Source organism: Dipteris shenzhenensis, chromosome 11 (genome assembly GCF_047967505.1).
Source record: "Dipteris shenzhenensis isolate YYH24624 ecotype China chromosome 11, Dip_SZ_1.0, whole genome shotgun sequence".
Lineage (NCBI taxonomy): Eukaryota > Viridiplantae > Streptophyta > Polypodiopsida > Gleicheniales > Dipteridaceae > Dipteris > Dipteris shenzhenensis.
This window is the reverse complement of record NC_141606.1, coordinates 57,126,834-57,139,589: the sequence shown is the minus strand read 5'-3', so window position 1 is coordinate 57,139,589 and position 12,756 is coordinate 57,126,834. Positions and strand designations below refer to the sequence as shown.

Below are 12,756 nucleotides of genomic sequence, written 5' to 3'. Positions count from 1 at the left end.
TTGGTTTGTTGGAGCCACTTAGCTCAGGAGGCCTATAAGGAACTTTCTTTGGAGTGGGGTTGATGAGAGAGAGAGAGAGAGAGAGAGAGAGAGAGAGAGAGAGAGAACTAATGGACTACAATCAATGTGGCCACAACATCTCAATGCTAGACTTTGACCTAGTAAGGTTCAAGAGTCCACAAAACTCAATCATCTTTGACATGTTCTTTGGGCCCTCTCTTACATGGAGGATTTTGGCCCCCTCTGGACGACGGTCAAAACCTTCTAGTATGTCCAGAAAAAAGCGATTTTTTCGGTGGTCCGTGTTGGCAGCCAAGTAAGCTCTCCAATGGGAGGCTAAGTGCGATTTTATATACCCTAGGAGGTGGCAGCTGACTCAGCTAAGCATTCCCAAGGACAGGGGTCATCCCCTTCACAAAGACAGGGTAGGGTTCATGCATCCTTTCGTAAGTGCATTGTGAAGGGTCTCTCAAGTGACCGCCATCGCCATCGCCATCGCCATCGCCATGTCTGCGAAGGTCGTGCTCTCTTCCATCGCGGGATCGTGTGCCATCTCTTACTTGTTCTGGGATCTCACCCGGAACCGGAAGATTTTCGGAGGTACTTTCTCAATCAACATGCGCTTTCTATTTTCGCTTTCATTCTGGGGCAAGTGGCGGACGCCACACCTTTGAGCGGCGTCCTGATCCTCTAAGGCTTGTTTGGTACGGGTCTCAGTTCTCCATTCTACCAGCTAGGTTTAGTGTATTTCAGGCTTCGGCGACTGCTCGAAACCGGAAGTTTGTAGTGAATATATACGTTCTTGTCGTACACGCGTCATTACACGTGGCCATACCTTTATCGTTAAAAAAACCCAAAAAGTGCGGATGGTCAGCCAAGAACGCTTGAAAGCGAACCTTTCAGCAAACCTACCTTCGCCATCACCTAAGTAAACTTGCACACGGGAAAGGCATTGTAGTTCCGGAAAAACCAGATTCAAGGGTTGAAACCAAAGGTATCATCACCAGGCAAAGCAATGTTTCCAGAAGATGGCCTAAACAGCTTTCTGTACAATCCCCCGGACTAGAAGTACAATATGACAGCTCCAGAACGTATGCATGATAGACTCAATAGCAATCAAACAAACTGGACATCTAGTATCTGTACGTCCACTTACCAATTCTATTCAGGACAGGCAGCCAATGCATTAGAATCTGTGGGCCTGTTTCTCCCACTAAGCTCTTTATCCCAATACGGCAGCTTCAGACTTCAATAGCAGTCCCAGTTACGAATTCTATTCAGGAGAGGCAGCCAATGTTCATTGCAGGAAGCAAAGTCAGGAGAGCAGCACCCTTTCCACAGCCTTGTGAACCGATGAACCCATCTGCACTCGTTATCAGTAAGAGGCCATACACCAAGGCATCTCAAGATGGGGCTGTCTCCCACTACGGTCTTTATCCTAATAGCTGAGAGTCTGTGAGGGCATGCCAACCTCCCGACCATCCATTAGTACTCAATTCTATATTGAGAGGTCATGAACGAGGGAGAACTCTTTTAGCTGATCTACAGATAGCCAATCTTCCTTCCTCGGGTCCCACATGTTGTTCCATCTTTTCAATCCTTACTATGCTAGATTTCCATCTTTACCAGAATTGGAGGTCCCTACCAGATACTCATACCAAGGCTTGTATCCCCCTGCAGTCATAAGTGAGGACATGGCATGCCCTACCCTACCAATGAGCTCAGAGGCTTAGAGTAGAACGCAATTTAAAGATACATACGCATAGCGCAAAGGATTAGGAAATGCAAGCATGGCTACATGGTCATATATTCATACTCAAGCAGGGCACTTGGACTCAACTTAGAGGCCGTGGGACTAAGATCCACAACTGTGTCACCCCCACTTAAGAGAGATCCCCCTGAAAAAAAAAGCTACAATGCATTTTTGGGGGACTACCCAGGGCACAGTACCCCCAAGACGGTGCTCTCCAATCAAGGGCAAAAACCCACACAAACACTACTATGCCAATGATATGTCTTTGGAGATATGTTGCATGGGTGTTTCCAAGATTCAACGCCTTGGATTCGAAGAAAAGTGAAATGAATTTTATATTGCTGATGCAGATGCAGAAGGGAACTTGCTATCTGCATGAGGCTGCACTCGAAGCCGCCATTTTGACACATCTTGCCCATAGTTCCAGAGAGTTCCAAAAGTGATGCATTCTTCACAAAGTCTAATGGAATCGGGACACTGGTTTTTCTACCTCCGTGGATCTCATTCTCATTACAAACATACCAGCCATTTATATTGCCAGCCGCATTACAAGCATGGCCTTGCAGCGGAAGTGTCGGGAAAGGAAATGTGCTTTCTTTTCCACCCACTAAATCCTTGACCCATACATTGTTTTCAAGGACCCTGACAAATCATTGTGAGATAAATTTCCTATGGAAACCATTCTCAGTGAGTTCGATCTTCTGCACCTTGTCAAAGAACTCCATGTTGTGTCTATTGCTATCATAAGCAAATAGCACAGCTCCAACAAGATGGTGCTCTCTTATGAATCTCAGGCCTTCCGTTCACAAGTGCATTGCTGCTCCAGCCAAGCTGATCACTATCAAGCCAATCGGTCCCTTGCTCTTCTCCAGATTCTATTGCGATGTTGTTGATGAAGAGGCTTACAGAGAGGAGCTGCGGGAAGAAAGTAATCAACACAGATATTATCAGCTTTATCAAGAAAGTTGGTGCCCTCGAATCCTGTCTAGCTTCCTCTAGCGAATTCCTCCATTTTTTGGTTTCAAATCTTGTAGACCGCACCTGCCATGACCTCATGTCTGAGATTTCTACCACGTTTTCCGAAATGCGATGCAATGGTGTGGCTACCAAGTTGTGGACACACAACATGAGAGTCGCCTGCTTGGTTTATGTCACAAATGGAGGCATGAACGCTCCGATCCAAGAAACAGAGAAGTGGGTGTCTCTTCCGTTGGTGTCAGGAGTAGGTCCAAAAATGCCCTAACTGCTGCTCCTGTCTGCTGCAGGTTTGCTGCTCCTGAAGATATGTTATGAGGCCAAATGCCTCCTCTTTTATAGGCCCAAGGGGCCCTGAATTGGGCCGACCAGACAGCCCCCCCCCCCCCCCCCCCAAGTCTGTAAAACCGACCTGGTTCGGGGCTTTTCTTCAGACCCGCCTGGGCACGTGGCAGCCCGACATAGGCCCAGGCTCTCTGCTCACCTGCTGGCCCTGTTCCCGACCTGTTGCAGGCTCCATACAAGGCCCAAAGGTCCTGCCATGCAGGTGCCTTTGGCCACTGCAGATCCCGCCTTCTGTCAGGCTTCCAGCAGTCCGTTCTCCATCCAATAAGCCTCCGTACAGCCCAGTACAGTGGGCTGTACTCTGCTGATGTCATCGTGCCCTTCACAGGGCCCTGTTGCAGGCTGTATGCCTGCTCTGAAGTTCTGTCTTGCCAGGTGAGATCCAGGGCTACATGACCCCACCATCTTTCCTGCACAAGGTCTGCTTTGTGCTGCCCATGTAGCATACTAATCATGCCTTGGTCTACCTCCCCTATGCTCTCTTCATATGGGGGCTTACAGATGGGGAGGTGACCATTCCAACAGATTCCTCCAGTTGTTCCAGCGGCACATCCAGCTCCCTGGCCTCTCTGTTCCATCCAGGAGCTGAGAGGGGGTGTTGGAGGTCAACATCTCCTAATGTCACCTTAGAAAGAGAGGGCCTTGATTCTGGGTGTGCCCGCCCAGTGAGTGAGGCTAGGGTAGAGAGTGAGGGCCTTTGTTGTGGGTGTGCCCGCCCTCGTGAGAGTAGGTTAGTCTTGCCTTCTAGTGCCTCATGTGATGTCATGCAGGCCACAGAGGTAGCCCGGGAGGGTGCAAGGTTGTGTGAGCAGGTGTCTCACTCTGCTGCCCTCAGGCGCCTTCTATGAGCCCCTATTTGTGGGCTGTAGAGCAGTGGGTGGGCCAACCTGTAGGTCGGCCACCTTGGCTGGCTATAGCCCCGGTTTTGGGAAGGTGTGTGCCCTCATTTAGGACCTGTACAGCCCTATATAGCAGGCTGTAGGGGTCGGCATTTAGGGTAGAGGGTCCGCCCTCATGAGCTGGCTGGTCGGTGCCCCCCTAGGCTGGCCAACTAGGGGAAGGGGGAGGGGAGGGGCTGGGCTATATATGTGCCTCCCCTCTCCCCCTCATTTCTCATCTTATGGAGCAGCAGTGCATCATCTCTTGGAGGACCTGGTAGTACTCCCATCCTTTGGCTGTTGAGCTGTGTGTTCTGAGCTCTCGAGCTGCCCGTTGTTTTCGAGGTTTTCTCCTAGATGTAGCGGGGTTTTCTCCAGAGATCACTTGCAGTTCTTGTGTGCCTCTATCCTTTCTCTCCGTCTCAATGTGTGTGAGGCGTGCTATCTCTCTCTCTCTCTTCTGTTCATTTCCACTGCACTTCACATGCTCTTCTCCGTCAGGAGGAACAAAGCCATGCCAATCGCAATGCTTCTATGGCTAGTGATCTTTGCTTCCCAGCATAAAAACAAAGGCAAATGCAAAGTTTTGATTGGTAAACCCCCTCATTCACATGCTGGTCACTCCCATGGTGCCTCTTCTTCAAGGGGTAACAAGAAGTAGAAGAGATGCAACTATTGCATGAACTTGGGCATGATATCTCTGAATGCAGGAAGAGAATTGCATCTGAAAAGAAGAAGAAAGAGTTTGGTCATGAGCTAGCTAATTTCGCACAAGACTAGCATTGGGATTTCTTGCTTACATGTCACTATAATCCTGATGTTCATGATGCTTGTGACAGTTTCTGATGTATACGATGCCTGGTTCTTTGATAGTGGTGCTAGCAAGCACATTACTTCGTGCAACAAGTTATTCAGCTCACTTGAGCATGCATCTAAGGGGAGGACCGTCACATGTGCCTATAATGTATCATATACAGTAAAAGGCGTTGGGCAACTTGCTCTTACCTCTGTTTCTGGTGGTCTTGTCACTCTAGAGAATGTGCTTTATGTTCCAGGCATTCGCAAGAACCTTATCTCTATTTCAGCCATAGCTACTTGTGGCTGTCAGGTTCTTTTTTATGGTGTTTGGTGTGCAATGTATGATGCTACATATGCCTTTACCATGGTCTCGACTAAGACATTGACTAGAGGATTGTATATAGACTTGATGGGAAGATGCCGGCCTTGCATATGCAAATGCCTTTGTTGTTGATTCCTCTACCATGGCCAATACCCATTTGTGGCATGAGAGGCTTGGACACCTCAACTTTGGGGCTTTGGTGAAGTTTTACATAAGGATGGTATGGTAGTTTATCTTCCCAAAATGCATGTCTTTCAAGCATGTTTGTGAGCCTTGTTTGCTTGGTAAGATGCACCGTTTGTAATTCACAAGGATGGGATAGTTGGTGCCTCACGCAAGCTTTATTTGGTTCATAGTGATGTTTGTGGACCCATGCGGATTTCAGCTCTTGGGGGATTCTATTATTTTGTCACATTCATTAATGACTTTACCAGGTATACTTGGATTTTTGCATTGAAATCCAAATCTGAAGTTTCTACATGCTTCGCGCATTTTATTGCCTTGGCTGAGAATGAGAGTGGGCTGAAAATTGCTCACCTTAATACAGACAAAGGGTGTGAATATATGTCAAAGGAGTTTGCTGTTTTTTGGCCTCACGTGGCATTCATCATCAGTGCACCGTGCCTTACACTCCTCAACAAAATCCTGTGGCTGAGCGCAAGAATAGATGAGTGATGGAGATGGCTAGGTGTATGTTGAAAGGCAAGCACTTATCTAACAAGTTGTGGTTGGATGCCATTATGTGCGCTAATTGCATTTTGAACAGATGTCCCACAAAGTCATTGAAGGCCACCACACCCTATGAGGCTTGCACAGGACATAAGCCCAAGATTTCTCACATGAGGACTTTTGGATGCTTGGTATATGCCCATGTGCCTTCACCGACACGTACCAAGTTGGATGATAAAGCTGTCAAATGCATTTTTATTGGGTATAGCTTAGAGAGCAAGGGCTACAAGCTTTACCAGCCCTGCATGGGCAAGTGTTTTGGTCAATAGGGATGTTGTATTTGATGAATCCTCCACTATGCCTTTGCTAGACTGTCAAAAACAGCCAGTTGTTGATGCCTCAAATCTCTTTGATAGCTTGATGCCTTTGTTTCCGTCAGATGCTCATGATGATCTCACATTTGAGGTTGCTCCTGCTCCATCTGTTGGTCATTTATAGTCACATGTGCAGCATGATATTCAGCCTCATTTCTAGCCTGATATGCCTTGCTGCAATTTTCCAGTCATGATGTCATTCTGCTTTTTATAGCAGTCTTTAACCATATGACCCATTTTACCATAGCTCAGCTTGATTAGGACATTATGCGCAGGGCTCTTGACCAAGAACGATCTAAAATGTAGGAGCCCAGAAAGGTCCCCCGTTGGCTTCTTGACACATTAAAAGACAGCCAATAGGATACTCCTGTGCCAGCTCATACTAGAGCAGCTGTCCGGAAAGAGCATGCTAATTCCATTGCTTGTGCATTGTTGCTACAGCATGCAATGAAGAGCCCTTATGCCATAAGGATGCCTTTCAGAATGATTGTTGGTTGAAGGCTATGCAAGCTGAATTGGATTCTATCCATCAGAATAACACTTGGGAGTTATGTGACTTGCCTCCTGGCAAGAATTTCATTGGAACTAAGTGGGATTATAAGATTAAACGGGAAGCTGATGGTTCAGTGGACAGTTACAAAGCCTGTGTTGTTTCTAAGGGCTATGCTTAGCAACAAGGTATTGACTTTGAGGAAACTTTTGCCCCCACTTCCAAGATCACTACTATTCGCATTGTTATTGCCTTTGCTGCCCACTTTCATTGGGAAGTACATGATATAAACACAACTTTCCTTCATGGGCATTTGTAGGAAGAGGTCTATGTTTCCCAACCTCATGGCTTTGAGGTTGAAGGTTCTAAAAGCAAGGTATGCCGCTTAAAGAAAGCCCTCTATGGATTGAAGCAGGCACCTCGGGCTTGGTATTCCAAATACATGCTCATTGGCTCACACTTGGCTTTTAAAACGGACCTACTGAGGCTACCCTTTACAACTGCAAGAGTGGGACAGATTTGCTGATTTTAGTGCTCTATGTGGATGACATGCTTGTGACTTGGACACATGCTGAGAAAATTGCAGCTTTTAAGCTTGACTTGCAGAAGACATTTGCTATGTTTGCTCTTGGTCTTTTGAATCACTATTTGGGCATTCAATTTGCTAGCAGTGAGGGGGGCATTTTGATATCACAATCCAAGTATATTTGACAGCTTTTGCAACGTTTCCAGTTTGAGGATTGCAAGCCAGTATCCACACCATTAGAGCCTGGTTTTCACTTCTCTTCTAAGGATGGCAGCAGTGCATGTGATGTCACTCTCTATCAGTAGGTTGTTGGTTGTTTGATTTACTTATGCCATACAAGACCCGATCTTCAGTTTGCTGTCTCATAGTTGAGCAGATATATGCATAGCCCCTCTACGCACCATTAGCAAGCTGTGAAGCGTGTCTTCAGGTATCTCAAAGGCACTCAGCATTTGGGCCTCCTCTATGAGGTTGATTCTTTACTTATTATGCAGGGATTCACTAATAGTGATTGGGCTGGCTGTTCGGACACCCGTGTGTCACATAGTGGCAACTGTTTCAAGCTTGGTACTTCATGCATTTCTTGGTTCAGCAAGAAGCAAAGTACAGTTGCTACTTCTAGCTGTGAAGCTGAGTACAGAGTGTGTGTTTGGCTCCAGAAGTTACTTGCAGATCTTTATGCATGTTAGAGACTCACTGTACCCACGTGTGAGCCCCCGTTTTGTGGGGACAAGGGGCAGTGAGAGTAAGGAGGGATGGGAAAGAGAGACCCAGGCAAACAGAGTTGGCAACCAGCACATGGGCTGGCTGCTGTCTGCAAACAGCAGAGATTTGGGGGGGGCCCTTTGCCTCCCTAGAAGCATGGACTGGCTGCACAGGGCACCCTTTTATAGGGGCCTGTGGCAGGGCCAGTCGGCCCAACCAGGGCCACCGACCAGGGCCGACCCTGGTCGGTTTTCCAGACTGTTCTGGTCGGTCACCAGTCAGGGAACCGACCCTGCTGGTCGGCCAGACCAGAAGGCCTGGGCAGTGCCTATAAAAGGCCCACACTTCTCTCTATTCTGGCATCCAGTGCAGGACAGAAAGCCTCAGTTATAGGCTGTGCTGTGCACTCAGATCTGGTATCTTCTGACAGAGAGAGTTCCTTCAGTTTGCCTCAGCACTTGGCTGAGTTTTGTATTGCTCCCCTGGAGCCAGTTTTCTGCCCACCATCCGGTGGATGAATATATTCTCTCTCTGTCTAAGTTTTCTCTGAGTGAGTATTGTATCTGTGATCAGTTATCTAAGTTGAGTGTTGCTAGAGCGGGAGAGATCTTGGCTGGAGGTTAGATCTTTCCTTCTGTTTTCTAACAGTGAGGGGGGCATTTTGATATCACAATCCAAGTATATTTGACAGCTTTTGCAACGTTTCCAGTTTGAGGATTGCAAGCCAGTATCCACACCATTAGAGCCTGGTTTTCACTTCTCTTCTGAGGATGGCAGCAGTGCATGTGATGTCACTCTCTATCAGTAGGTTGTTGGTTGTTTGATTTACTTATGCCATACAAGACCCGATCTTCAGTTTGCTATCTCATAGTTGAGCAGATATATGCATAGCCCCTCTACGCACCATTAGCAGGCTGTGAAGCGTGTCTTCAGGTAGCTCAAAGGCACTCAGCATTTGGGCCTCCTCTATGAGGTTGATTCTTTACTTATTATGCAGGGATTCACTAATAGTGATTGGGCTGGCTGTTCGGACACCCGTGTGTCACATAGTGGCAACTGTTTCAAGCTTGGTACTTCATGCATTTCTTGGTTCAGCAAGAAGCAAAGTAAAGTTGCTACTTCTAGCTGTGAAGCTGAGTACAGAGCGTGTGTTTGGCTCTAGAAGTTACTTGCAGATCTTTATGCATGTCAGACTGCTCCTACCGTCATCTTCACTAATAGTCAGAGTGCTTTGGCTGTTGCACGGAATGCAGTTTTCCATGCTTCCACAAAGCATATTGAGGTTCACTATTACTATGTGAGAGAGAGATTATCAGCAGGTGATATTCATTTGTCTTATTTTCCCACTGAAGACAACTTGGCATATCTTTTTACGAAGTCTCTACCCGACCTAAGTTTCAAGATTTTCGGCAAGCTTTAAACTTAGTACCTTTTGTGACTTGATGTTGTACTCTGTACAGTCATAGGTTGCTATATCCCTATAGGATGAACATGTGTAACCATGACATTAGACATTCAGGTATCCTGAGCCATGTCTAGGATCCTTCAGCCCATACCATGGAGGGGGTTTGTAGGCCATTCTATGGGCTATCCATAAGTGCCATTTATGTGCCTTGTAGGCCTAATTACATTCAGTTAGGTCAATTGGTATAGTTAGTACACTTAGGACACTTAGCCCTAGGGTTTTGTTATGTTGGCTATCTCTTGAGAGCCTCCACTCTTAGTTTTGCAGCAATTCATTACAGCATCTCGTTTTTTGTCTTCTCTCCTTCATTTTTGATCTTTCATTGCTTGCCATAGCCTACATGTTTGAGCCCATAAACTACCTTATGCAGCTTACATACTTTGTCTTCTTGACCAAGCACCCTAAAACCAACAGGTTGGCTCACATACACTTCTTCATACAATCGAGAAAGGCTGTTTTGATGCCCAAGTAATGTACTTACCACTCAAAATGAGTAGCCAATGAAACAAGAGATCTGATGGTCATCACGTTGGAAGTGGGGGCAAAGGTTTTATCATCAATCTATACATTTTTTGCTGAGAATACCCTTTCGCAACTAAGCTGTAGGCTGTGCGTTGAGAAAATCCCTTTTTGCTAGTTCGCAATGAAGATATGCTGTGTGGGCTCTAGACAAGGTAGGGTAGGGGTTTTAAGGCTGCTGGTCCAAGCTTCTAGCTCTAGGAAAGCTTCCAAAAGCTTTAAAAAATTAATTTCGCTTTTTGGAAATATGCTGGTTTTTCCAAAAGCTCCTGGTATTTTGGAAAGCGTGGCTTTCCAAAAAAGTTCTCTCTCCAATTAAAGCTCCCAAAAGCGTTTTCCAAAAAGCAAAGCTCTAAAAGCATCTTATGGCCAGCAAATTGCTGGCTCTTCTCCTTGGTGTGCCATGGACCTGCCAACAATTCACAACACCCTACTCCTCGGAACTCTGCAAGCTCCCATCGCTCCTAGTCAAGGATGACAGCTTCTCTTGCTGCAGCTTTCCTGCGATTTGCCACTTCTCTTACCCTGAGTGTTTGATTACACACTTATGCGCTTATTCTCAGCCCAAGGTCTCTTTCTGACGCATCTACTCACTCTTCCCGACTGAATTCCAGCTTGCTATCTTAGGCAGCGAATCTCAGCCTTTCCTCTCCCACCTGCTTCTCGGGACGCACAATTCCCACGATATCATCATGGCTGATGTGAATCACTCTTCGCAAGCTGAAGTCCAAGGTGTGGACCAGGACATGGACCTTCAGGGCAGAGATGATCAAGGATTGTATGATGATTTGGTCACGAAAGATGCATTCAAAGAATTCACGACCAATCTGGATGCCAGGTTTGGTTCGGTCTCTTTGAATCATTCTCAATTGGTTGAGAACACATCAAGGCACTACAAAGTTCAGTTACTCTCATGACCAGTTCCATTCAGACTCTCACTCAAGTGGAATCGTGGTACTTAAGTTCGAAGAGGGGATACTTGGGTTCCTAATGAGCTTGAGTAGTGGATCATGAAGCTGGAAGGATCATCAGGACAGAATTGTTTTTGTTGGATTGCATTTGCAAAATTATGCCCATGCATAGTGGCGCTAATAGCTAGTTCATGCTTACCGCACGTGGAAACATTATCACGGGAGCCGTCTCCTTGGTGAAGTTGAAAGGCCCTCTTTTTCAGCCCTAGTGTCGGTCCATAGTATATCCTTTGTGAGAGCAAGGTCCTTCATTCGATATGCTGTTTTAAAGAGTTCCTACGTATACCATCCTTGTTTACATTTGCCTCCATTACTGTGATTGTGTGTGTTGGTGTCACATCTCTCCACACTCATTTGAGTGATTTCGATGCTCTCTGTGGCCTCTGTTATTTGCAGTTTTCCCTTTAATGGAAGTGTCGTTTCTGTCCGTATCCTTTTATATTTATCTCTTGCACAGTGTTGTAAGCCAAAATGAGTGTCTGATCTGAATTCGAAGATGGAAATGTTAGTAAAGACACTGCATGGTTACAGGTATGGTTCCAAGAACAATCCAGACAAAAGAGTGGCAAGAGGAGACTGACAGGAAAATGAGAAACTGGCCTCGTGTGGCTGGTCCACCAGTTGTCATGAATCCTATTTCACGTCAGAACTTCTACAAGACATGAAATTGTGAAATGATGTGGATGTTTGCTTGGTTTTGAAGAAAATTATTTTGCAAGCACAAGGACATGGATGTTTCTGCCCTCCAGGCATTTTTACTCTCCAAATAATATTACTCCTTTTAACTATTATTTTCTCGAGGCAATTTGTGCCTTCAATTGCTCAAGCTGGATTTAATAGCTATCAACTCTGGCACATTCATATTTGTGTAGTGCTTCTTTGAAGGCATGGAATGGTGAACTTAGTGCCAAAAAGTGTAGTAGTTCTGGGTTCTTACGAGTAGCGTGTCTTGAGCTGTTAGTTGATTTCTCTTGGTATGGAGTACCTTGCCCAATGATATTATTGTGGGTTTCTGACATCTTGATTGGTTCACACTCTCTTTTTGCGAATAGGCTTGTTAGATGAATTTGCATTCGGAAGGAGGTTGCCTATGCCAAGTTTGCTTGTGCTTCTTAATTCATATTGTCAAGATTAGTGTGGCATAATACCTAGGACTTATTCCTCGGAATGCATTCAATCACAGGACAATCAGGCCTGTCTTCTACGTTTTGTGTTGTTATAGTTGAAAGAAAAAATAGTTGTCTATAGCAAGTAGAACCAGCTGATCTTCACCGAATAAGGTAAGTGGCTCTCTTTTCCTTTCATAAGGCGAGTACATACTGATAAACAGCCAGCCTTGGTCTAGTAGTTTGACTGTGCGTTCATGGTTTTATTTCAGGCTCATGCTATCTTTTGTGCCGGCCATTATTCCTTATACTTTTATATTGTAGCTTGCTAATAGTTTTCCCTTTGAAGCAAGTCCTCCAGAGGGAAGAGGAACAGGATTTATTGTTATTCATGGAGATGAGCAAATGTTATTTATTCATATCTTGTGGGATTCAGCCAGCGTATGCTCTAAGACTCTAGATCCCGTGTCTTGGCTTACATATTTTTGAAATTGAATGTTTGTGTAATTAGTGTTACCAGAAATGTTTCGTGAAACATGTTTGGTAGGTTTTGAACATAAATATTTCGTATTGTTTATAGGAGTTTCCTCTTGTTTATACATGTAAAAAGCATAATACACAATGTAAAAAATACTGCATAATAATAAATAAAGTCTCAATTATATAGAGACCCAGGATCCCTAGAGATGAACATGACTGCAAAATTTGCCCCCCAAGCGAGGTAGAAAATGAACTGCATGTACTCCTGAGCTTACACATACATAGGAGAATGTTATGAGGGCAACTTGAGAATCACAAGCCTCAAGGAGATAGCACAAGTTGGATGGGATGCAAATGACATTAGTTGTATCTCGAGAAAG

The 12,756-nt window shown here is 45.5% G+C and overlaps 1 protein-coding gene across 1 annotated transcript; it reads left to right on the top strand.

Annotated features, from left to right (window-relative positions):
• Positions 1-373: 373 nt before the first annotated feature.
• Positions 374-11,806, top strand: LOC147897221 (uncharacterized). The gene is made up of 2 exons (XM_087381730.1): positions 374-600; positions 11,322-11,806. Exons 1-2 carry the CDS (start codon positions 507-509, stop codon positions 11,453-11,455), a joined length of 228 nt encoding a protein of 75 aa, XP_087237856.1. The 5' UTR covers positions 374-506; the 3' UTR covers positions 11,456-11,806.
• Positions 11,807-12,756: the final 950 nt, after the last annotated feature.